The 27,660-nt window shown below is 35.2% G+C and overlaps 1 protein-coding gene and 1 non-coding gene across 9 annotated transcripts in view; both read right to left on the bottom strand.

Moving 5' to 3' along the window:
• Window positions 1-27,660, bottom strand: part of CDC42BPA (CDC42 binding protein kinase alpha) — a 264,117-nt gene that overhangs the window by 30,691 nt on the left and 205,766 nt on the right. For all 8 annotated transcript variants that reach the window (XM_058669445.1, XM_036495219.2, XM_058669446.1 and 5 more), the window contains 7 exons: window positions 11,583-11,666; window positions 10,637-10,742; window positions 7,177-7,313; window positions 6,066-6,205; window positions 5,212-5,293; window positions 2,870-3,086; window positions 1,496-1,558 (listed from right to left, as the gene is read on the bottom strand). In XM_058669445.1, coding sequence (XP_058525428.1) covers window positions 1,496-1,558; window positions 2,870-3,086; window positions 5,212-5,293; window positions 6,066-6,205; window positions 7,177-7,313; window positions 10,637-10,742; window positions 11,583-11,666 — 829 coding nt within the window. The remainder of the gene's footprint in view (window positions 1-1,495; window positions 1,559-2,869; window positions 3,087-5,211; window positions 5,294-6,065; window positions 6,206-7,176; window positions 7,314-10,636; window positions 10,743-11,582; window positions 11,667-27,660) is intronic.
• Window positions 7,592-7,698, bottom strand: LOC118759142 (U6 spliceosomal RNA). Its single transcript, XR_004995996.1, has one exon. It is a non-coding gene; the product is annotated as a U6 spliceosomal RNA (small nuclear RNA).

Genomic DNA, 27,660 nt, shown 5'->3' with positions numbered 1-27,660 from the left:
AGAAAAAAGCCAAAACCTAAAATTCATAAGGAAACACAAGAGACTCCACACATTTAAAACAAACTTACACAACAAAATAAAGCCCAAGACATCACAATACCAGATTTCAAGATACAGTATGGGCCAGTTATAATAAAAAATATCCTGGTATGGCATAGAAAATAAACATATTGCATTGTACCTTCACACCTGGATATGGTTATCCGCTGGGGAGGTAGGAGATTTGGGGGGAATCTCAGACGCTACATAATTGTACCATAAAATAAAAATTAAAAAAAAGAAAAGAAAAAAAAAGAAAAAGAAGACCACAATGAGGTTTTTACCTCATTCCAGTTGGAAGGGTTAGCATCAAAATATCAAAAAACTATAAATGCTGTCAAGGACAGGAAAAAGGTACCCTAACACACTGTCGGTTTGCGATGTAAACTGGTACGAACACTGTGGAAGACAGTATGGAGACTTCTTAGGAATCTGAAAATAGATCTACCATTTAATGTACCAAAATGGATGCAATGAAGGATATCAAATTGAGTAAAATAAACCAGACAAGAAGAGACAAACAACAATATTCTCCTAAAATTGCAATAAAATTAAAAATACAAACAAAACAAAAACAAAAGATAAACAATAAAAAAAAAGCCTGGGTATATATCAGTATTGTTGCAAATACAGTTTTGTGTAACTTTGTTTCATACCTTGGTTAAACCAACGACTAAGAATGTTACAATTCTATTGTTTCAAAGGTCTGTGACTATTTTAAAATTTACTGTATACAAGTGAAAGGGTCATTTTTCAATTGTTTGTATTTCCACTAAACTAAAGTATTTTCACTTTTCACTTGTTAAACTTCTTATTTGGTAAAGTAGTAATTTTTTTGCTATTAAGGCTGGAGTGAATCAGCTCATAAATTAAACAGGGAACTGGATGGAAGCTGGGAGACAGAGGGAAGGGAGGATGAAGGGGAATATCATGTGTTCTAATTTAATCTGTTAAACATTAATTACAAATTAATTTTTAAAAAATTACCATATGTGTCAAATTTCCATGCAATTATTATAGCTATTGTCTATATTCTCAATTAAACTAGGATATGTCTGCTTTTACCTGATAAATTTCACTGTGGAAGTTTTAAACCATGTTTTCTGTGATATGTTGGTATCAATACACAGATTATGAAAAAGTATAAGACATAGGTATCTTGCGATTGATTGTTCTATTTAGTCCTTGCTTATAATTCTGCGAAACTGTGATCTTTCTACTTTTTACTTGTTCAATATGGTTACTGGCACACTAAAGCCTATGATTACAGGATCGAATGAAATTATATTTTTGCAAAAATTAAAGAAAAACAACAAAGGAATGAAGGGAATTGAAGGAGTGAGGAAACAATGGTTATTTCCTAAGATTTGTATCAGTGAAATACATGAAATTTGTTAATAAATTTAAAAAGAGCTATAATTTAAACTTATTTCCAAATAAATTAATTTTCTCTTACCATCTTTGGTGACATGTACAACAAATAGCCCTTCTTCATTTCCCAAAGCTATCCTTTCATGATCTGTAACATAAAAATATGAAACATTTTTCATTTAAAAAACCATGCAAAGCTAATGGAATAATGAAAATTTGGTGTAAAAATGGCAATAGTATTAAAATTGTTACAATTTTCCCACTAAATTTTTCAGTTAGAGTGGTAAATATCTCATGTATTTTTAAATATAACAGATGTTAAAAAATAATCTACATGTATACGGTAATTTACAAGAATAAGTAAATGCATTATCAATAAATAGTGAAAATATTTAAAATCTAGCTAGTACCCTTAGGATCCATTTCTTGTTTTGAGTGGGAAACATTTTGAATTTTAGATGAGTCTACCTGTTCAACTTTTCAATATTTACTAGAAAGCAACAAAAGAGGAGGTATGAACATAAAGAATAAGAAAACAAAACTTTACACAGAAGTTACCATTGATGAGGGCATTTTACACGTAGGTAGCCTGTGTTATGTATTCCATCTTACCAAAACTTCCCAACAACTTTTCAAGGTACTTACTATCTACGCTACACATATGAACATTACACTTGCAGAAATTAAATGTTTTAAGTCATTAAAGTGGGAAATGGATCAACAGTCTAATCTGTAGCACCGTTAGTTTTTTTTTTTTTCAGAAGAAAATGCACCTTGCTCTAAACAGAATGAAAAGAAAATAGGAATGCTAACTTCCTGATTTGATGGTGTAACCTGACTGTATGTGTTCAAATATTACATGCTAATAAAATTTCTTAAAAAACAAAATCATGGGCCCAACGGAGTGGCCTAGTGGCTAAAGTCCTCCCCTTGAACGCCCTGGGATCCCATATGGGCTCCGGTTCTAATCCTGGCAGCTCCACTTCCCATCCAGCTCCCTGCTTGTGGTCTGGGAAAGCAGTTGAGGACGGCCCAATGCATTGGGACCCTGCACCCGCGTGGGAGACCCAGAGGAGGTTCCAGGTTCCCAGCTTCGGATTGGCACAGGATCGGTGCAGCATCGGTCCGTTGCGGCTCACTTGGGGAGTGAATCATCAGACGGAAGATCTTCCTCTCTGTCTCTCCTCCTCTGTGTATATCTGGCTGTAATAAAATGAATAAATCTTAAAAAAAAAAAACCAAAATCATTTATGAAAAAAATGCACTTAGAATGTGTATTTTCTTGTGTCTACTGAAAAACAAAGAATTGATAAAAGTTTCATTTAATGAAAATTTGCTGAGTGTTTGTTACAGAACAGTGTAATGCTGTACACTGGGTATTCGCGGTATTCCCAGATGAAAGTTAGACCCTAGTGTCTAGGAAGATTATTATAATAGGATGAATGTTATAAATCCATACCTATAATTGCAGCTGCTTGGGTTGTTTTAATGAGGGGTAGAGTGCTGTCATATGCCTCTTTAGGAACATAGACTGACCGATCTCGGAATTTGTTCTTCTTCAAAATCTTTTGCAGTTCACTCAACACTCCCACCCACTTACTCTTCTCATTTTCACTATCTGCTAGCATCAGGATTGAACATTTGTTATTAGATGCTGAAAGCTGGGAAGCTGTGACCTAGAACAATTTAACCAATATTCATGGAATTAGAAAATAGATATCCTTCATGTTACTTTGATCATTATACTAATTTGCTTGGCATGCATCAATAAAATAAACATTAAGTAATACTTTACTGAATTAAAATGAATTAAGATTAACTAGTTTTAATGCTAGAATCTATAGCAAAGGTGATAGAAATCAATCAAAATATTAGTAATGCTTTCACTTTGCTACCTATGAAAGTGTTGAACATATTCACTAAAATGTGGATTACAGATATGCATGGTACAGTGACAGAAACCAGTGAGTGATTACTGAATATACCTAAGCACTTTACAAGTATTAGCTTATTTGATCTTCTTAGTATCTTTATGATCAGAATCGTTAATCATTCTTACTTTACATATGAGAAAACGGATTAACACAGAGAAATAAAATAATTTCCTCAATGGCACAGAATTAGAAAGTCTGATATCTCGGGCCCGGCGGCGTGGCCTAGCGGCTAAAGTCCTCGCCTTGAACGCCCCGGGATCCCATATGGGCGCCGGTTCTAATCCCGGCAGCTCCACTTCCCATCCAGCTCCCTGCTTGTGGCCTGGGAAGGCAGTCGAGGACTGCCCAAAGCTTTGGGACCCTGCACCCGCGTGGGAGACCCGGAAGAGGTTCCTGATTCCCGGCATCGGATTGGCGCGTACTGGCCCGTTGCGGCTCACTTGGGGAGTGAAACATCGGATGGAAGATCTTCCTGTCTGTCTCTCCTCCTCTCTGTATATCCGGCTTTCCAATAATAATAAAATCTTTAAAAAAAAAAAAAAAAAAAGAAAAGAAAGTCTGATATCTCACATCCATGCTGTTAAGCCCTACATCATAGTGACTTAAAATTTCTTTTAAAAAGTCAGAAATACTCAGAAATATTTACACGCTATGTTACTTCATAATAAAAATTTAACATTATCATTACAGCACATCAGATCATATGACTTGGTATTTAAATGAAGGTTTCACATTATACATACAACATTCACAATCAGATCAGTTCTAAATTATGAGATAAATTCCTAATTAAAATCATTTAAGTATCAGTGACAACATAACTACACTGTGCAAATGAGCTTTAGATAAGTAGGCCTCCTGGGTTCTCTTGACAGCTAGGTGAGAAATAAACAGTTATCACTGCAGGAACTGTGAGATCAAATCTTGCCTGACCTTTCTTAGACACAAAATTCACATACACTCAACAGACAGACATAACAACAGGTCATTAGTTTTTTTTTTTTAAACTAGCATCTATTGTCTTAATATGCTAATTCAAGATCATACTATGGTAAAAATGGCTTACAAGTATGGCTACCAACAGTTCTTTCCTATAAATTCTGTCTTATGAAGAAGTTCCTTTCCCATCATAATTCTGGGATGATCTAATGACTTGTCCTGATCAACAGAGAATGCCAAAGGGGTTATTTGGACTACTCTGAGCTTAGTCCTTAAAAAGTCTTGGTAGTTTCATTCTTATGGAAGCTGGCCACTGGAGGTTCAGTCAGACTATCCAATGGTTAAACGCAAAATGGAGCCAACAAAGAGGAACACTAAGATTACCTAGCTAACAGCACCAAGGCCCTAGATGAGCAAGTGATCAGTTTGGATGTTCTAACCTCCAGTGAGCTGAATGTAATCATATGACTAACTCCCGTTAACACCATAGACACTGCACAGCTGGCCTGGAATGGGGAACAAAAATACATCACTTTTTTTTTTAAGCTATGAAGTTTTGGAATACTTGTAACAAAGCAATAGGTAACTAAATACATTTTTCTCAAAATGAGATTTTTAAAGACAAATTTTCATTTTTTAAGAGCATCACAAACCACACAGTTATCCAATTTTCTAAGTGGTAAAACTTGTTTAAAATTAAACTTGGACCAAAAAAATCATCTAATATGAGGCATACTTTAGAAACCAGGCTTTCTACAGAATTTCACTAATTAAATACTTGCTTAGTATCAATTTCCTACACATTAAGATATTAGATGACAAAAATAAGAGATATGGCTCTTTTTTAGAAAGTTTATGATGTGTACAGAAAGGCAAATCATACATAGCAAAAGCAATTCAATAAACAATTTGCAGCATGCACACTTACTCTAAAAATACAAGGAATGTCTTTTCGACTTGCATGAATAACATCAGAAGCCAAGACTGAGCTCACAGAAAATTCTTCATCCCTTAAAGGTAAACATTAAAAGTGGTTATTATCTGTGATTTCCTTTGTGTGTCAATATAAGAATATGCATCAATCCTCAAATATTAATTATGCCAAACACACAAACTGAATTTTTATAAAACATGATTTTTTTCTTATTGTAACTGTTAGTGCCTAAATAATTTATCATAAGTAACTTAGGGGCCTGGCGTGGTAGCCTAGTGGACACGCTGGTTTTGAGTAACAGAGACACACATATGAATTAGAGTGAAATGTATGGAAGTCATAAACACAGAGGAGATGGTTGAAGCCATGGAAGTAAATAAGGGTCAGCGCTTGGATAAATGAGAGTAAGTAAATAAGGACACCCTAGGGGATAGAAGAAGTGTCTAGATAATGAAACCAGAATCATTCTGGAGATGACCCTACTTAAATGTTCACCAATACATTATGTATTTCAAAAGCTTGTCTGATTTTTGAGATTTTTCTTGCCTTCTCACACATTGGAATTATATTCTAGGTCTTTAACTGATGGTATAACACCATAATATTCATCAGGCTACTCTAGAACCTTCTTATTGGTTTTTTTGGGGACCCCAGACGCCAGCATTTTCTATGACTCTCAATCCTCACACATATCCTATAATTAAATACTAACTGCAGCAGTATGGGAATGCACTAAACTGGAAAACAGATTATATTATATTGACAGCTACAAAAAATTACAGCAACATCATTAAAAGAAAAATCAGAAATTACGATTCTTGTATTCCAAGACACATTTTTAAGCCTACCTCATGTCAATGACTTGACTAATGACAACTGTGGGCTGAGACGCTTTTCCTTCAGCAATATCATACAGAAAGAGTTTGAAGTCACAAACCACAGCCAATGCTCTTTGCCATCCTTTTTTCACTCCAGCTGGCTTAGGAATCTTTGTTTTTGGAAGATGGGCAAACAAGTAAAAAAAAAATGCAAATAAAAATGTCAATCAAAGTCCCTCTGATCACATATGTAACTGTATGAAAAAAAAACCCTCTGAAGACAATATAAGTGTTAGAAGTCTGACACTCCTGTTGGTAAGATAGCAGATGAGACATATATCATTAACCACATGAGAAAATGGGGGAATACACTTTTCAAATATGACTTTCATTTTGAAGAATGTTCAAATGATACTATTTTTACTTTCCATTAATTAAAATAACACATCTTTTCCCTAAATAGCATCAAAATCAAACTTAGCTGTAAGACGAAAGATCACACTAAATAATATCCAACAAGTGAGATGATGTATTGATAGTATCTCATAATTCATAATCATGATCACTTCTCTAGCAAGAATAGATCCCAAAGATTCATTCACAGAGATTTCAACATCTCTTCATTTCCAAATAGGACAATACAGAAATCTGAGACATTCCGAAATTTATCTAGAGGGCTGGCATTATGGTGTTTCAGGTTAAACTACCACTGTGGAGCCAGTTTCATTACTGGTTGTTCTCCTTCTGATTTAGATCCCTACTAACACACCTGGGAAACCTGGGAACAATGACCCAATTACTTGGGGTTCTGCCACCCACATGGTGGGGGGTCCTGAATGGACTTCAGGTTTCAATATGGCCCAGTTCTTGCTGTGAGACCACCTGGGGAATTAAGCAGTGGATGAAAGTTCCCTCTCTCTATGCATCTTAGTGTCTCTGCCTTTCAAATACATATTTGAAATAATAATTTCTAAATAAAAATCAGAATTTGCAAATCATTACAATAAATGAAAAAATTAACAGGTGAATTTTTATCAATGTAATGTCTGCCAAGTACTGCATTTGTAAAGCAACTGTATTCCATTTTAATTCATGAATAAACCTTAGGAGATTAACCTAAATCCAATCTGATCATACATACCCTGACATGGCCCTCATATGCTGTTCCTATTCCTTTCTGTGGATCTATCCCCAGAGGACCTTTTGTTTGTTCAGGAGGAACTGGACAAGTCGTTGGAGCTTTATTCACACAAGTTATATGACATGAGAATCCACACACTTTGGAAAGAAAAAAAAAAGTATTTTAACAAAACCAAAAAAAATCACTGAGCACTCACTGCATGCAATGTGCTATGTTGGAACAATCTGCTTAACTGTGATTTTATTTTCAATTCTATCATTCATGCAGTTACCTGCTTAAGAATTTTTATGAAAAACAACACTTTTTTTACTTGTAACATTATGCTTTGTGTTACCATTAATTATCAAAATGAGAAGCAAACAGAAAAACAACCAACCCTGAAAATAACAATGATTTAAACTTAAATTTCTTTTTAAAATATATGGACTGCTTCACAAATTTGCATGTCATTCTTGCGCAGGGGTCATGCTAATCTTCTCTGCATCATTCCAATTTTAGCATATGTGCTGTCAAAGTAAGCACTAAACTTAACAATTCCTAGGAGTAGTTTTTTGAGTAGCTCTTTGTCTCATGAGCTGCACCTTGGTATGTCTTTAATTTGTCTTTCAAAGATCATTCAAAGTTCTTTCAAAGCTTCCTTAAATCTGTCACATCTGGCAAATTTTAGAAATCCTTCTTGCTAAGGAAAAGGATTTCTGCATGTTTACAAACGTATAGCAGGGTAAGTTTTAAGAATTTTAAATGTTATCATATATTGTACCTACTCTAATATGATAAGATTATTGAGCTTAGTTTCCTCTCATGCAATCAGAAAGAGGTACATTTATTATTCCTATGTTACAGTGCAACTGCCCAGGGTCAGATCTCCTATAGGGGCAGTGTTGCAATTTGGGGCTCGGTAGTCTGGCTCAGCACCTGCATACTTAAACACTAACAACATGGTCATGATATTGCTATTTGATACTCATATTGTGAACTTGAGCTTCTAAGACAAGACCATAAACTTGTAAGTTATAGTGAGAAATTAAAGGTTAAAATATTTAAAGCAAGCAAACTTGTGAGCAGTTACTGTCTTAGATTATTCATTTAGACAATTTCTATTCTAATAGTGGATCCTAGGGAATACTGGGGAAAGACTAAAGGGAACTAATGAAATACCATGGTGGGAAAGCAAAAAATGCATAAAAATGGTGGAAAGATTAATATGTCACTAATGGATATTATGAAATCAATACAGCAAAATGGAATAGTATTAACTGCTCAAAATTACCCAAACTTACCAATTTACTTTCAAGTTAAGTGCCTAACAAGATACAATTTGAAGATAGAAAACAAAATTCTATCTCCAAAGGGATGCAAAACCAAGTAAGATATCTGTACTATACCTAATCCAACCGACCTGGAAGAAACAGATGTGAATTTTTATAGGATGTAATCATGCTATCAAAACATTTACAACAGCCTGTCAAAGGCTGGATATGGTTATTGTTTCTATAGCTTTAAAAGCTAGACTTCAAAGGGTTTGACAAAAAGGCACAACCATATCAAAACATTCTACAAGAGGGCCGAGAAAGGTCTCAAAAATTCCTACTAATAAATTGCAAATATTCCTGATACATAAAAAAATTATGAGACTTAAAGCTAGATAAATTTCTAAAACAACCTGTAAGTACTGGCTAGATTTCAAAAACAAGACAAAACTTGAAAACTAAATACTCATCCTTTATCATGCCTTCCTCATTCAAGACACAATTGCTTCTTTTCAGAGCCTTGGCTGTTTTTAACTTTCTGCCTTTGTGTCCTGGACAATCTTACTGATGACTTTACACACTCATATCTACTAAATCTCTAGTTTAAAATCCTGACTAATTTCTCTGGCCTTAAATCATGATAATGAAATTTAGATCTTTAACTTTAGTTATGAGAAGCAAATAGAATATATTACTTTAAGAAATTATTGATTTCCCCCTTCCACAAAGGAGTTAAATATAGCTAATTACAGGCATATTATAAAGAGAACACATGCATCTCTTATAGATTGATTACATTCACTTTCAGTCCCTTTAATACTAAGAGCAGAAGAACTAAGGAAGAAGGGAATCTATTATTAGCATTAGAATTAGTGATTATTTCCTTAATCTCATTCATAAAACAAGAAATTTGGATAAATGGTAGTACTGCAGTAACAAGCCTCAAATTTCAATTAAAAAATAGCATGCTATTTAACTTCATGGTGTTGTTAATTTCTTTTTTCTTCCTGTTGTTGATTTTGTTTTGTGTCTTTTCATTTAAGAGCATTTACAGTAACTGTGAATTGACACTAACATATCCAGATGTGAGGATACAATGCAGTATGTATCTCTACTTCCAAACTAAAGATGGACTCGTAATGAAATTGCTTACTATATCTTGACAATAGGATGTTGGGCTCCCTGCCATTGCCCATGCCCACAATAATGGACATATCACTATGTATGAAAAACTATACTTTATTAATGATATAGGGGAACCCAATGGGGGGAGGGAAGTTGGGGAGAGGGGATACGGGAATCCCAGGGGCCAACAGAATTGTAGCATAAAATGATAATAATAATAATAATAATAAATACTTAAAAAAAAGTAGGTTCTAAGTTTTTCACAAATATATCAAATCATAACGTAAATCATTTTTATGTTAGAGGTCTCAGGAAAACATTAAGTCATGCCTAAGCAAAAATTCTGCTTTCTGTTTACATGCATTTGATCCTTTGTTTCCCACTTTTCACAATGTACGCGGCAGGAGGAAAGGATCTCTGTTCTCCTCCTATCCGCTATGGCACTGCCAGTGTGAAGAGGCATTCCACACTCATGAGATGGATGAACCAATGAACGGGTGAAACATCACCACTTGAATACAATATAAACTTTAAGGCATAGTGGCAGACCTTCAATATTTCTGAATATATACTAATTGCCTACTTTCCCTTTTAACTCACTTATTTATATAAAGTAAACAAATTTCACAATAAAGATTTAGGAGTATGGTGAAAAACTACAAAATACTTCATGATTTTTGTATCATTCTCGAGCAAGGTTCCAATTTGAGTATGTATATTGCTGAAATGAGTACCCTATTTTTCAATAATGATTTCTCTAAGGATAATTTTCCTATCTTCTGTCATATTCACTGATAGTGCTTTGAAGACAAGTTCACTCAAGTAATAAAACAAAGATGAGTGAAACTTCAATATATGTCCCTTGGAAAACATTTTTGGAGACCATTAATTTCCCTAACATTCAACACAGCAAGATGTTTGGTTTATAGGATCCATTCCTGTTACCGAAAGAAAAACACATATTAAGTGAAACTAACAGTAGGTAGCATTTTATGTACCTTTTAAAGGGAACAGGTTATCTGATTATAATTTCGGCAATAAATGTTAGGACTTTAAAGCGACATTCCTTTAAACTGTGTTCTTACCTTCGCATGAACAGCCCTGTCTGATCAAACCCACCATCAAAGAGGTACACTGATGACATTTGGTAGGAGTAGTAAAAGATTTTACAAAGAACTGATGAGTCTTGCGCTATAAAGCAAATTGATAAAGAAAATATACACTGATTATTTATTAAATGATCCCAAAGGCAAATCCCTATGTCCCATACCACCTACTACAATGTTTTCTAAATCAAGAAAGATGATTTCTTTCTATTTTGCATGGTACATTTTTATACTCTATGACATTTAGGTATTTTTAGTAGGCAATACCAAACTATACTAAGCTAAAATAGTCTGTTAATTAAATGATAATTTAATTACTCTTGAATATACTTTGAAAGTGTGTAAAATAGCTGTAGTATTTTTGGGATTTTTTTGCTAACAGAGTTTAAGAATTTCGATAAATTCTTCAAACTATTCTTTACCAAAATGGTAAATAAAATCTGCATATCTGTCCCCATACAAACAGAACTTTAATATGTTCTACACTTCTTGAGAACAAAGAACAATTACAATTTTTATTTCTTCTGTGAATCATGTGTTCAATTTTTTATCGCCAATAACAACTAAAATGCTTCAGAAATCTGTTTCTTCCCACAGCAAGAGGCAGTATTACTCCGAAAAATACACATTGATGCGAGACAGAAGCCCGTCTAAACACGGGAGAGATTCCAGTCTTGTCTGACTTATATTATATTAAGTTAATGCAAATTTCTCTCTTCAGGATACCACTTATTTCTCCAGGTTAATGCTTAGCACATGTGGACAGTAAATGAATTTATAATAAACAACTTACTCTACTCTGCTGTGTGAATTTTGAAGAAACCAAAATTAAAAATAAAATCACAGCAAATACACAAAGCAGAAGAAATCCACTCTCTCTTTTGGAAAAAAACATAACACGGTAGTTTTCTAATTGGGTAAGTACCTTTGGTGGGACACCAGTTGAACCAGGACATGCCTTTTTTCTTAAGGTTGGTGTGTGAACTGGCAGTGGAGTAGAGTCTACAGGCTGAACCCAGGAGCAAAGAGAGGATATAAATTTCATGAAACATTTCATTTATTCCAAATATAAACTAGAAGCAAACCACAGTAAGTAAAATCAAGCTACACTTCAATGAGACACAAAATTCTACTTAAAAAAAATGCCTCAAAGAAGCTCATATTCTCAGTGTTGCTAGTTAAATTTTCTGCTTATAATGTATACCAATGAAACAGTTGCTCAGTTAGTAAATGTCTCAGTCTGGAAATTTAAAAATAAACACCTGGAAAATAAACTCTTACCATGTAGTCCATATAAAAATGAAAACATTAGTTTTTACATTCATCTCAATTTGCCAAATTCAATCTAAAAAGCATCTGATTTTTCAAAGCAAGATTTATTGATAAAAAATTCAGAAGACTTTAACTGCTTGTCTTCCACATAACATAAATAATTCCACAGAACATAAATCAACTGTAGATTTTAATTTAGAGAGACTGGAATTAGTGAGATATTGTAAACAAATTTTTTAAGGGAGTTTAATGATTTATTATTATAGGAATGATATTTTCAATTACAAAATTCTACCTATTAATTAGCTATGCAAAACTTAGGTCTTATATTACTGTAAGATATTTCTTTGAAGAAAAAGAGTCAATGATTTTTTTTACTGGATGTTATGGGAAGAACAGAATAACCTTTAGAATGATAACAAAGCAAACAAGGAAAAGACAGTTCTTAAAAGTTACAGAATATTGTAAAATATCAAGAGGTATGGATGGTCTGTTTGCTTTGCTACTGTACAGCCTGAAAAACAGAGCGATTTTTATGACATAGCCTTAGTTTAATCTCTTAAAGGTTTTTGAGTTTAGTTCTAAATTAAAATCTATTTACTTTTAAACAACCTGAAAAAGTTTTGAAGAAAGATGTAACTTAACATTTGGGATGATAAATATAAGTATGAATGAGAAGAAAAATGAAAATCTATACAAAATTTAATAAAAATTAGAAAACAAAACTGTCATAAGAAGCTACACAGCAAGTCTAAGAGAAGTTAATAGAATTAAGGAGTCAAACAAGAGTGCTGGATAAAAGATGAACAGGGTTTAGGAAGTCTAACAATGCTTAAGAAAATGCATTATTTAAAAATTTCATTGAGCATAGCAACAAAAATTACGGTTTCAAAGAACCATATAATATGAAATATACTGAAAATAATGAAAATTAAAGGATGTACAAGAATACCTAATTATTTATAAACCATATATACAGATAGAAATACCCAATATGAAGATATCAATTATTATCAAATAAAAGTACAAATTCATACAATTTCAATCAAAAGCCCACATGGAGTTTGACAAGACGATCCTAAAAGTGCCAAGCATCAAGCATTATTTCAGGCTAAGAGTAATCAAAACAATGAGGTATCAGTGAAAAAAATAACCTAAAGTAGAAGAGAATAGAAAATTCGCAAACAGACCCATGTAGTAGTGATGGCACTACAAATCAGGGGCCGCGGGAGCCAGTTGTTTACGTTCAATTTCCTATTCTATGTCAACACCAAATTTCAATCTCAACAGAGTCCTCAACATGTAAAATCAAAATTTTAAAATTTAAAAGAAAACATGGAAGAAAATTTTAATAATATCTTCTGCATAGGAAAGAGCTAGCTTAATACAATGTAAAAATTATGAAGAGATAATAAACATGACTTCTTTAAAATAAAAAATTTGCAAGGCTAAAAGACACCACAAATAAAATTTTAAAGTATCAGACTAGGAGAAAAAATAATTGCAATGCATGTAAGCCAGCAATTATCCAATACCTATAATATATAAAGACTACTTACAAAAAAAAGTAAATCACTACAACAATGGACAAGGATTCAAACAAATCATCAAAAATCAATAAACATATTAAGACACACTAACACCAGAAAACAGAGAAAGATTGAAACAAAATGCCACTCAAGCCCATTAAATTGGCAAAAATTAGTGACTGACAGTATCATGTGTTAGCAAGAAGTGGGGGAAGACATGAGGAACTCTCTCACACTGCTGATGGGAATGAAAACTGCACTACGAAAAAACAATTTGGGAAGATATAATTAAACTAGCAAAAGCATATGTCATATAACCAAGCAATTCCAATTCTAAGTGTGTATACTAAACAAATTCTGCATATCTGTAAAAGCAGATAAATATTAGATGGTCACTTCAGCACTGTCTACTAGACAACTGTAAACAATCTAAATATCCAACAAAAATGGATGGTTGTGGTATATTTATTCAAGGTTATTAGGCATCAAGTATAATGAATGAACTGAAGAGACATGCCTATATTTGATTACACCTCAAAACAATACTGAATGAAAAAAACCCTGCAGGACACAGGGACCATTTACATAAATGAAAAATACATGATAAATATTAACGTGACAGGTATTACTGCATATTGTTTATGAACACAAATGAACTAATAAATATGTTGAAAGAAGGATACAACCCAGCTTCAGGATATGTGAGTACACCTGGGGAAGAAGAGGGTAATGGTAAAAGTAGGGACATTTTAACTGCTTCTGGAAGATCTTCCTTTGAACAAATTTTTTTTTACAAAATAAGGCAAAGTTTTGCCATCTATGAAATCTGTAGATGGGTACAGAATTATTAATATTCTCTGGAAGTTTGATATATTTTTTATTAAAATATTGGCCCAGCATAGTAGCCTAGTGGCTAAAGTCCTCGCCTTGCATGCCCGGGATCCCATATGGGCGCTGGTTCTAATCCCAGCAGCCCTGCTTCCCATCCAGCTCCCTGCTTGTGGCCTGGGAAGGCAGTTGAGGACGGCCCAAAGCCTTGGGACCCGCACCTGCATGGGAGTACCGGAAGAGTATGGGTTCCTGATTTTGGATCGGCTCAGCTCCAGCTGTTTCGGCCGCATGGGGAGTGAATCAACAGACAATAGATCTTCTCTGTCTCTTGTCCTCTCTATAAATCTGACTGTATGATAAAATTAAATAAAAATTAAAAATAAAACACGCAACTATAGAGCACAGATCTTAGTAAAGCAGTCTGACAGAGCCACATCAAAACCTGACTGAAACACTTCCCCGCACACTGATTTTCAGAAGGACTATCTGCTGCCACAGAAATGCTGGACAGCTTTGCAGGTTATAAAGTAACCTAAAATCTGATGTGAAGAAATTATGTCTGAATTGCAATATTGAATGAGGACTCAAAACTGCCTCGAGACAATATGGTACAACACGTTACTTCTGCCTGGTGGAGGAAATGGCTTTTATTGAGAACAGTGGCCAACCTTGCTACTTAAAATCATTGACAAGGAGCATAAACACAGTTTTATCTCAATGTCTGCTGCTGACTTAGCAGCTAGAATAAGCTATCCTGCTGCTACCAGTGAGGATTTTTAAGACCTGCTTTATCTTTACTGTTAATTTATTTGTCTACTTCAGACTGAACTCCTGGAAATAATCTGCTTCAATTTTTTATTTCCTTCTACATCATCAGGTATATGAAAGCTCTCCAATATTTAATAGAAGAGAGACAGGGTTCACTTTTTTTTTCCATTCCTTCCTTCCTGACACATGTTAACTGGCTAAGTGTCCCTAGATGTGTAAGAAGATATAGTATGCTTTCAACAGGATCAGCCTAGGAAAACAAGTCAGGAAAAACAAAAATCCAAAAAGTCACTTCTAAACAATGTGCAATCTCTTGGTACACATCTGAAAGGCATGATTATGACTTTTCTTGAGGAATGTGGGCAAAAATTTTACTTTAATATCAATGTTAGCAATGTATCATCAAACAAACCCACACACTAGCTTTAATGTAAGCAAAAGTTGACAACCATAAACAAGGCTCCTTCCCAATCTTCAATGATGATTTCCCGCTTCAAGTACTGTGTATTCCAAATTTGTTATCCACTATGATTTTTTTTATTAAAAAAAATAAATCTTACATGTAAAAAAAAGCCCAGCATACATAATATATACTGTGGTTAAGATGAAATTTTTATTATTAGGCATTAAATTAAAGAAACGAAACTAACCTATCAGCTTTCTATTTACCACTAAAAATCCCCCCTTTTAGTTTTGCAGCAATAGAAACATCAGCACTTACATTCAGTTGCATCCTTCTAAACCAAGCACATTCAGGAAATGAAAATATCTTGGGCAAAAATTTGTCAAGGACGACCTTAGGAAGCATGAAGATTAATGATCTATTCACTACAGCAATTTGTAAATGTACCAGGACTGAGTGATAATGATAGGTCCACCTACATTCATAACTCTACCAACAATACCTGCTTTGGTGGATGTGGGGAGAAAAGTACCCTACTTCATTACTGGTGGGAGTGCAGACTGGAACAACCATATGGAAGTCAGTATGGCAAGTGCTTAAAGAACTGCAAATAAGTCTGCTGTATGACCCTGCTACCCTGCTCCTAGGAACATATCAAAGGAAATGAAATCTGCATATGAGACAGAGATCTGTAACCCTGTATTTATAGCAGCACAATCTACAGAAGCAAAGACATGTAAACAACCCAGATGCCTGTCCAAAGAGAAGTGGATAAAGAAACTGAGGTACATTTACTCCATGAAATATAACTTAGCCATTAGAAAGAATTAAATTCTAGAACATTATGCTCAGTGAAATAATCCTAAGAGGACAAACACCATATGTCCTGACATAAGGCAACCTTCATGCAAATTATAAGGTCAATAGCCCTTTCAATCCTGTTTTGCCTGCAACTCATGGGCTTTGATACTTTTAATTTCATTTCTTCCAAATAGTTTTTCTTATTAAATTCTTCACTGACTTATAGATCATACAGTAGCATCACTTTCTTCAAGAAGGTTTTTGTTTCCATTCTTCATTGACACATACTTTATTCTTAACTCCATGGTGTTGTAAATTTTTTTACACTTTATTCCTGTTGAATTTGTTTTCATTTATGGGAACGTACAGTAACTGTGTAATAGAGACTATCATATCCAGATGTGAAGATACAATGCAGTATGCATCTGTACTTCCAAATCAAAGAGGGACTTCCAATAAAACTAGTAAAATATCTTGACAATAGGATCCTGGACACATTGTCTGTGTCCTCAATGTCAGGACATGCTTAAATAACAGACTGATGAACTAATGACTGCTTATAAAGGACTGTGTTATTGTGATAAAATATGGGGGATATCAGAGTGGGGAGAGGTAACTTGGAGAGGGAGTAAGGGAAATTCCAGAGCCTATGGAATTGTATCATAAAATTAAAAATAAAATAGAAGGGAAAAAAATATAACCAGAAAAAACAAGTAATTTAGAAAGGATGAAAGGATGATAGGGAACTTATCTGAATGTTATACAACAAGAATAGTATTTAGTTAATAATAGACAAATCAATAAATAAGTCATTATCTAATCCCAGGTGTCCCACTTCCCAGCCAGTTCCCTGCTTGTGGCCTGGGAAAGCAGTCGAAGACAGCTCAAAGCCTTGGGATTCTGTACCTATGCGGGAGAGCAGAAGCTCCTAGCTCCTGGGTTCAGATGGCTCAGTTCCAGCCATTGAGCCCACTTGGGTAGTGAATTAGTGGATGGAAGATCTTCCTCTCTGTATATCTGACTTTCCAATAAAAATAAATAAATCTTTAAAAGACCCCAAATATATTAAGTATTTTTCTGTGTTATTTTGGTTACTGTTTTAGAAAGAAGACATAATGTACCCATAAACAGCACTGGTGAAAGACCTAGCTATGGTTATTAGAATGTTTTAATGAAGCAGAATTTTTAGAATAGCTAATTTGGACAATCATGAACCTCATATGTGAAAATTAATAACCAAAACCTTTTTAAAATTCTGGGAAGACAGAAACACATTAAAAGAAAAAAAAAAAGGTTTCCCTAGAAGTTAACTTTCAAATCTGTTTTCTGTTCAACAAGACCTAACAGTACATGGGTTCAATCTCTAGGTACACAAATATTTCCTCAAGCTGGAGATATTTCCCCATCTACTATCAATAAAGAATACCATACAGTAAATAAAAATGTCAGCTTCTGTTAAGTGAGGAGAATTTTAAAACTCTGATAGACAGTAGGCTGGTAAACAGTATGACAATTGTCTACTTCTACCCACTTGCCACCTCCCACTGTGATGGGCAGGAGTAGGCAATCCTGGCAATTCACAAAGCAGGCTCATCCATACCGCCATCACCAGGCCTTCCATCTTCAGTGAATGGATTTGGGGGAAGTGGAGAGGGGAAAGGTCTGAGAGAGGACAACTGGGGTTTGGAGCAGCAACTACGTACCAACTGTTGGGGAAGGGAAACATTTCTGGTTTTACTGAGCTAAGGATTACTATCTGAATATTGGTTCTGTATATGAAACATGCCTGATTTAATAAAATTAGTATCTCTTGCCAAGCTGGAGAGCCAGGACTGCATCTCCTCTTGATAACAAATTGAGCACTACTTTTGTTCTACCAAAAGCTATCTCCACAACAGTAATTTAATGACCATGAAGGTTCAAGTACAAGATCTTCTTTCCTGACACGGAACTTGGACCAATGTATTATATACATTTATAATCTTGCAGAAATTAGAAGGCATTTTAAGAAAGATTTATCTTTTTTATTGGAAAGATATATATATATATATATATATATATATATATATCTGCCTGTCTATATCTATCTATATATATATAGATATAGACAGGCAGAGAAGATCTTCCATCTGCTGATTCACTCCCCAAGTGGCCACAATGGCCAGACCTGAGCTGATCCAAACCTAGGAGTCAGGAGCCTTTTATGGGTCTCCTACTCAGGTGCTGAACGGGAAGTAGGGCTACCAGGATTACAACCAGCGCCCATATGGGATCCCGGTGCCTGCAAGGCAAGGTCTTTGGTTGCTAGGCTACCATGCCCAGCCAGGAGGCTATTTTTGCAACATGAGAACCTGACCCGGACTCAAATAATCACCTAATGAAGTTTCAAGGCAGGAACCGAGTACAGGATTTACTGTGTGGAAAAACTGAGCTATTTTAAGAAAATTCCAAACACAAAACAAAAATTTGTTATGTAAAATGTAATGCTGTGAATAGACTAATGGGTCAAATTATTTCAAAAACTCTTCAAAAGCAAGATAGGCCAAGAATTGTTCATTTAAAATAGAAAAGGATGAGAGCTGAGGCTGAATTTTGAGCTAAGTAACATGTGCTGAAGAATTACTAACAATTGCTGAATTCTTTTCCTTCTAACTAGTTTCTGGTCATCAACGAAGAAAAAAAAATAGCAGGAAAAAATAGATTCAAAAATGATTTTCTGAGCTGAATGAGGTAAAGGAGTGTTATTCCTAAGTAGAAAATACTCAGATAATTCAGGGATTTGTATTGTATTACAGCAGGCTATAATGTTGCTTAGGAAGCCAGGATCCCATACTGGAGCACCAGTTGCAATCTTGGTTACTCTACTTCAGAATTCTAATCCAGCTCCCTGCTATTGTGCCTGTAAAGCAGGGGAGACTGCTTAAAGTACTTGGATTCCTGCCACTCATGTGGGAGACAGACAGAGGTCTGGCTCCTGGTTTCAGCCTGGCCCAGCACTGGACCACTATGGCCATTTGGTGACTGAACAAGAGAACAAGACAGTCTTTCTCTGGCCCTGTTTCTATGTCTTTCCTCTCCCTCTTCTCACTCTGCCTTTCAAATAAACAATCCTTTTTAAAAAAGAGGATAAGCCAATGATAAAGAAAATCATCATAGTAGCTTTTCAGGGCTGTAGGCTCTTAAAGTAAGAAATCAACGTCAGAGATTAAACAAATTAAGTTAGTTTGCTTTGTAAAATTATAAAAACAAAAAATACTACATTATTTATGACAGCATTAAATGGACATAGTAAAAAAGTTCAACCATGCCAGTTACATGCTATTGATCACAAAGCACCATGACTAACAGAAGTTTAAAAATTACCACAGTAAGAGCTCGTGTCGTGGCACAGTGAGCTAAGCCTCTGACTGCAATGGCAGCATCTCATTTGGGCACTGGCCCCAACAAGGGCTGCCTCACTTCTGACACAGCTCTCTAGCAATTTGCCTGAAAAAGCAGAGGACTGCTGCCCAAAATGATTGGGACCCTGGACTCATGAGGGAGACCAGATGGAATTCTGGGCTTCTGGATTTCATATGGTCCAATCCCGGTTCCTGTCACCACTAACCCAGAAGATGGAACAGATCTGTCTTTGGCCTTCCCCCTACTCTGTAAATCTTTCAAATATGTAAAATGCTTTAAAACACACACACACGCACACACACACACAATACCACCTTACTTTGCAGAAGTACATTTTTCATAAAGACAGGTCAAAAACTTGGTAAAGATGAATAAACTCACAAAAGAAGAAGTTTCTAACACCAAACCTAAAAACGAGCTTTAATAGAAGCAAACAGCTCATTATATTAACAGGTTTTCATATTTAATTTTCTTTTAGTCATTTCCAGTATAATTATTCTGAAACTAGTTTAATAATATGAATAAGAATACATTTTATTAATACATCTTCCTTAAAAAAAAAAGAGTTTAAGGAGTCACTTTGATAAACTATCAGTATAAAATCTCAAATATTCCAGTGTCATTAAAACTTAATGCTTTTGAGCATCAATGTTACTGAACTTAAGTTTTACTTTTTAAAAAACCAAAAAGTAGAAAATCTGAATTTCCCATATAGCATAATAGCGTCTTGGAAAAAATGCAATAAAGTTAGCTCAATCTATAAAGATTTTTCTAATAAATGATTCACAAAATGTATTTTGTATTGTACTGTATTAAAGAAAGTTTCTTTTTTCTTTCCAAGATCAAGCAACTGAGATTTAGTTGACCTATTTATTAAGAATTTCTCAAATTATGCTGTATGGTTTACACAGAAATAATAAAAATAATTAAAATGAACTATATGAAATACATATTGGTGAACCTTCTTCACTGACTAAATAATTACAGATTTTGCTCTCATAAGAATTGTTTCAGAGGTAGAAGAAACCAAGATTAGATTTGGATAGCAGAAAAAACACAGCCTGTTAAAGACAGATTGCATCTAACATGCTGTTTGTATATAAATGCTACCAGAACAAAAATCCGTTTTTATCTTTTATGCAGACATATTTTGGAAACAAAGTAATAAAACATCTTTTTAACTCAAACCTTTAATGATAAAATTATATGTCACCCAAGCTTATGTTTTTTTTAAAGGTATTATAAAAGTACTGTATTATTTGAAAATAAATGCTTCTAATAAATATTTTTGTTATTGTAAAATCGGGTTATAACTAGTGTTCTCTTACTTGGTTCCCTAAGGGAAGAAGCACTGCAGGTTCTCTGTTTGGTACTCATCTTGGACTCTGCTTCACCCATGGCTTGGCTTGGCTGGTTTTACTTTGTATCCTATCTCTATTATAAGCTGCAGCTGTGAGTTCAATAGCTTAAAAAAATTAAAGATCAAGAAACTGAAAACTCTTCATGCCTTAAAATACATCATTAGTTACTTTCTGAAATGGATTTACGATGATATGGAGAGATGTCAAGTGGATCAGCTTTGTTAATGTAATGTGAACCAAAAATGTAGAGTAGATTTAAAAAGAAATTATGTGTATTTCTTCAGATTGCTATTGCAGTTAGCAATAATTTTAATATAAAAATAAACTACATTCTTGAAAAAATATTTATTAGCATTTCCACTCTGGGAAAATTTTTAGGAATATTTATTTTTATCGGAAAGGCAGATCAGATTTACAGAAAAAAGAAGGGAAAGAGAAACATCTTCCATCCACTGTTTCATTTCATAAGTAGCTGCAACTGCTGGAGTTAAGCCAATTTGAAGTCAGGAGCCATGAGCCTCCTCTGGGTCTCCCACCTGGGGGCAGGTTCCGAAGGACTTGGGCCATCCTCTAATGCTTTCCCAGGCCACAAGCAGGCAGCTGGATGGGAAAAAGAGCAGCCAGAACTAATGCCCATACGAGATCCCAACACTTGAAGTGGGAGGATTAGTCAGTTGAACCATTATACCGGGTCCAAGGAAAATCTCTAAATGCTCCAAACTCTAAAGCAACAATTGGAAATGAAACATTGTTTCTATTAATGAAAACACTATGAAGCAACCTTAATTCTTCACATATAGATATTATTAAAATTGTTCACTTCTATTATGCTTAATTAAATATTAATTGTAAGTAACTAATCAGATGTAAATGAAGCCTAATAGAATATCAGGATAAGACTACAGTAAATATTTAGGAATATCTCATTTACATGATATTTACAGTCAAAGAAAATTTAAGTTTATGAAAGTATTAAATTTTGCTTGTTTGGAAATATAGCATAAAACAAAAAATCATACAGCTGATCAAGGCCACTGATATGAATGTAATCTACATCCTACAGGATTCTATTGATGTTCTAGGGAATACTAAGGTTCCTCATTATTTCACTGCAATGTGTGTATTTACTGCTGAGTAATTCACTATTCTTACATCTTCTTCACAGACACTACTAATTTTCATTGTTTGACTTTTATTTATGGAATATTTAAGCAAAAACTTCATTTAAAAAACACAGGTGATTATAAGCCAATGGGTTTTAGTTAATTGTGATTAAATTATTTTCTATACAATAAGGACATATGGACCCTGTGCAATGACTCAATGGCTAAATACTCACCTTGCAAGTGTTAGGATCCCATATTGGTGTTGCCTCATGTCCCAATTGCTCCACTTCCCAACCAGCTCCCTGCTATGGCCTGCAAAAGCAGTAGACAATGGCCCAACGCCTTGGGAACTGCACCCATGTGGGAGATCCAGAAGAAGCTCCAGGCCCTGGCTTCAGATCTGCTCAGCTCTACATGTTGTAGCCATTTGAGGAGTGAACCAGCAAACAGAAAATCTCTATGTCTTCATCTCTTGTTAATTTGGTCTGCCTTTCCAATAAAAATAAAAATAACATCTTGAAAACTAGAGAATAAAGATGGCAAAATAGGGTAAGGACACGTTTAAATGGATGGAGAAACATTTCATCAGGATGAAGCAGAGAGGACACATTCCAGGAAATAGGAGAGGACAGAACAACAGCAGAAGGGTACCTGGAGACTGACAAACACAGGAAAGAGGTGAAAACAACAGTGTGGTGTTGCAGTGACTGATACTCCAGCCACATTCAGCTAACAGTGATCTGAACTGCACCAGTAGCTGGAACTCCACCAGCAACCAGGTAGGAACGGACTTTCACTGGGAGCTTGGGAGGTGAACCCAGACAAAGAACTGTCTGTCCTGCTGGTTCATTTGATTTGACCAGGAGTAGAGACAGAGTAGCAGATCCCAGACGGGCAGTGCGAGAACAGGTTGGGTTTCACAGCCCAGTCAGCTCCCTAGCATTCAACTGGGTGCCATTTTGTGTAAGGAGGCAAAGGCAAGGGAAAGGACTGAGCATACACTGAGCTGGGAGTGAATTCATTTCTGGCTCAGTGAACTGCAGCAACATGGCATCCTACAGGTTTCACCCAAGTTAGATCTGGGTAGCCCTCAGACCTGACAGCCAGCAGATCAAAAAGAACTCTAGCAGGGGTACATCAGGCACCATTTTGTACAGTGTGGCAAAAGTTTAGGACTGCAGGGATAACAGTGAAATGCGCATGTGCTGAGCTCATGAGAACTCACCAGTTCAGTGGATTGCACTGGTCCCATAGGAAAATAATACTGACTGTGGCATTGTACAGGTCACAATAGGTACGTGTGGCACCCAGACCTAAAGTCCAACAGGTTCCGGCAAGATCAGTGCCACCAACAACCTAGCTATATAGGACACGTGGTGTCTCCCTAATCCTGGGACCTGCTCCAACCTGAAGTGGGAGAAAGGTTGCAGAGACAACAGTGCAACCTCAGCATATCACAGGAGGTGGAGACTAGTGAGCCAGGAGCTGGGGCTATGGAGACCATGGTGGAAATCTAACATAAGAACCCAGACCTGGAACTTGCTGGAGGGAGTGGCACAACTGGCTGTAAGCAAAGAGCTGTGTACCAACTTCAATAAGTAAAATCAAACTGTAGACCGGTGGGTGACACAGCTTAGAAATCTGCCCCAAGGAGAATAATCTGATAACCAGAAGTACAATGATCAAGAGCAAAAGATGACACAAAGGCAAAATGGATATTTCTGAAGACTTCCCTGCAAAGGAGCAAAACCATATGACAACCTCAGAGTTCACAGAGGAAGACATCGAGAAAATGGGGGACACAGAATTCAGAAAACTCATTATAAAGCTTCTGATCAACAATGAAAAGCACACACAAGAGTTCAAAGAATTTAAGGAATATGCTACACAAGAAACAGCAGCAATAAAGCAAATCAAAGCTGATATATCAGAAATTAAGAACACCGTAGAACAAAGTAAAAGTGCAGTGGAGTGTCTCCAAAATAGAATGAAGCAAGCAGAAGAAATAATATCAGAATTGGAAGGTATTTCCTGTCATCGGGGGAAGCAAACAAAAAGCTGGAAGCAGAGCTGGATCAGGCCAAAAGAAGTATTCAAGAATTGAAAGACACTACTAAAAGACCAAACGTAAGAGTTATGGGAGACCCAGAACATGAAAAAAGAGAAACTGGTTTTACAAACATATTTAATGAAATAATAAAGGAAAATTTCCCTAATCTAGAGAAAGAATTGGGAAACAAGATCCAGGAGGGGCACAGAACTCCCAACAGGCTTGATCAAAAGCAATCTTCACCAAGACAAATGATCATTAAGCTCTCTTCAATTGAACATAAGGAAAAGATCCTTAAATGTGTATCTGAAGAAAATCAATTGACATATAAAGGAATGCCGATTAAGCTCACAGGAGATCTCTCACAGGAAACTCTATAGGCAAGAAGAGAATGGAGTGACATATTCCAGATTCTAAAAGAAAAAAATTGCTGCCCAGGATATTGTACCCAGCAAAGCTTTCTTTTGTGTTTGAAAATGAAATAAAATTCTTCCACAGTAAAGAAAAGTTAAAAGAATTTGCCTCTCCCAAACCTGCCCTATACAAATGATACTTCAAGTTGTTCTTTTGACAGAGAAAAGAAATAGCACCCACCAAACCAAAGGCAAATGCGAAGAACATCCCAGCAAAATAACAACAGAAGACTAAACCAATGAACAACGCATTCCTAAAATGACAGGACCAAATTACCACCCATACATACATATTAACCCTGAATGTAAATGGCTTAAACTCATCAGTCAAACATTACAGATTAGTAGACTGGATTAAACGACAAAACCCATCTATTTGTTGTCTAGAAGAGACATTTCACCAACAAAAATCAGCGGAAACTATGTCTCATGGATTTTGATGTTTGTTTTTTTAGTTTCATACAGTAGCATCATTTTCTTCAAGAAGGTTCTTGATTTTCATTTTTTCAGTGAGACATTAGTCATTCAGTAGCATGTTATTTAACTTCATGGTGTTGTTAATTTGTTTTATCCTCCTGATGTTGATTTTTTTTTTTTTTGGTGGCTCTTCATTTAAGGGGATGTCTAGCAGCTGTGTAATGGAGACTGTCATATCTAGTAACATGTTATGTAACTTCGTAGCACTGTAAATTCTATTTTTCTTCCTATTGTTGATTTTGTATTGTGACTTTTTATTTGAGGGGATGTACACTAACTGTATACATGGAGACTAACATATCCAGATGTGAGGATACAATGCAGTATGCATCTCTACTTCTAGACAAAGATGGACTCCTAATGAAACTGTTTACTGTATCTTGACAATAGGATGCTGGACTCTCTGCCACTGTCCATGTGCACAATGATAGACATAGGACTGTGTATGAAGACCTATACTATAGTACTGATATAGAGAAACTAGGTGGTGGTGGGCTCTATCATAAACGATAATAATAATAAATAAAAAAGATTTTAAAAAGTTTAAAAAGATAAATGAGATAAAGTAAAAATAAACACATTTTTAAAAAAGTATAAAGACATACAATTAGGAAGAGAGATGTTAATAGAGCTTTTCCCCTTAACATGTTGCTTATTTCAATATATACATAAACTTTCTGGATGGTGAAGACCCCAGAAGTCTGCTAGGAAAATGAGATGTAACAAATATATAAGATTCATGAGGAAAACAAAAACCTCTCTGAATTGTTGCTTTATTCAAAAACAAGTGATTTCAAAAGTTGTGGATAGGCTGACGATTTGAACCTAACTGAACATAAAACATTTCCATCTTTCCTTCTACAAGTTTTATTTTATAATTAATATACATTCAGAGTAATCTGATAAAACTAAATATCTAACACTTAAACCTTCTACAAATCTCAATCAAGAAACTAGTTGAAACAGTCATCTTTTTATAATTTACCCTGCACTAATTACTGAGATACCTGTTGAACTCATGGTCTTTCTAATCAGATAGCACTGGTACCTTAAATACTCTTTAACTTTTGAAAATTGATGCTATATAGTGTTATTCATGTTTTTGTATAACTAAACCTCAATCATATCAGAAAGCAAAGAGCACGGAAGAGTAGTGGGGCTACCCTGTTACTTCCAACATCATCCATAAATCAGGGAATTTCTTGATCTAGAACACTAAAAGTCCAATAATTCACTATTTAACTTGTTAAAAATCCCAATGGTTATGAAACTGACATATAAAAGTTAAAAATGTATGTATTGCTAAGTTTCCTTTTGTAAAGTCATTGCCTATGAGTTGCTGGCTTCCTATAATGGGTGCTAGTTCACGTCTTGGCAGCTCCACTTGCCATCCAGTTCCGTATTAGTGATCTGGGAAAAGCAGTGGAAGATGGCTCTAATGCTTGAACTCCTGCCACTCATGTGGGAGACCCAGAAGAAGCTCTGGGCTCCTGAGTTTCGTCTGCCTCAGTGCTGGCCATTGTGGCCATCTGGGGAACAAACCAGAGGATGGAAGATGTCTCTCTGTCTCTCCTTTCTTGGTAACTCTGATATTGAAAGTAAATAAATAAATCTCAAAAAAAATTTTGAACACAAAACTGTAAGCCAACAAACTGCTTGACCTGAAAAATATATATTGTATAAACAACTGGTGGTAGAATGGAGACTGCTTAAGAAAAATTTGAGATCTTTTTACATAATAGATTGTTAATTGTGATAAATACAGGTAGCACATAACTCATTTCTGCTTGAGAAATATGGAGATAGTATTAACATAGTAAGATATTTATACTTGGTTAACGATACATAAATAATGTTAGATATTTTGTAAAACTTGGAATTAAAAGATTTTATGAACATTACTTCCTATACAAACTGGATTCCCTTGAACTATATACAAAAACCCACACAAGGCTTAGGTGGAGCAGTGGACTGTATACTCAAATGCGCATGGAGGATATGGCTGTTCACTGGGGCCTGCAGACGACATGTGGTACTATAGCAGAGAAAGGATGGCAGAACAAATTGGACAACTACCACAGCAAGGTGTTAACAGCGAATATTTGGGTGAATGGAGTCTATAAGGTGAACTATGTTAGCCAAAGAACCTTGGAAGGAGCTTCTCATCCTTGGATCAGCAAAATCAACAGCATTCAGAACTTTGAAACCACTTAAGCAAAACCCTTGCAGCATGCTCCACACCTGGGACCCTGGAATGATACTGGATGGCTGTTCCCCATCTCTGGGTGCTGAGGCGGTTGGATAGCTGAATATGGCTCTCTTCTTACGTCCACCCCCATCTCCACAGGAAGAAGAAAATTTAGAAACAATAGTCTCACCTACTTTTCTCTAATCCTTGACCATTCCCACCCTAATCAACTACGTAAACATCATCAAACCTTGAAAAAAAAAACCCCCAAAACTCATGAATAATTTACATAAATCTGTAGTAAAAAAAATCTATAATCTGCTCAAAATCTTTTCTGAATTTTGTACTAAATGATCACATTTTCTTCATAAATAAAAGATTAAAGTCAGTAAGAAACCTCTT

Source organism: Ochotona princeps, chromosome 10 (assembly GCF_030435755.1).
Source record: "Ochotona princeps isolate mOchPri1 chromosome 10, mOchPri1.hap1, whole genome shotgun sequence".
In the NCBI taxonomy this organism is placed as follows: Eukaryota; Metazoa; Chordata; class Mammalia; order Lagomorpha; family Ochotonidae; genus Ochotona; species Ochotona princeps.
The sequence above is the reverse complement of the archived record's forward strand: the minus strand, read 5'-3'. Positions and strand labels throughout refer to the sequence as shown.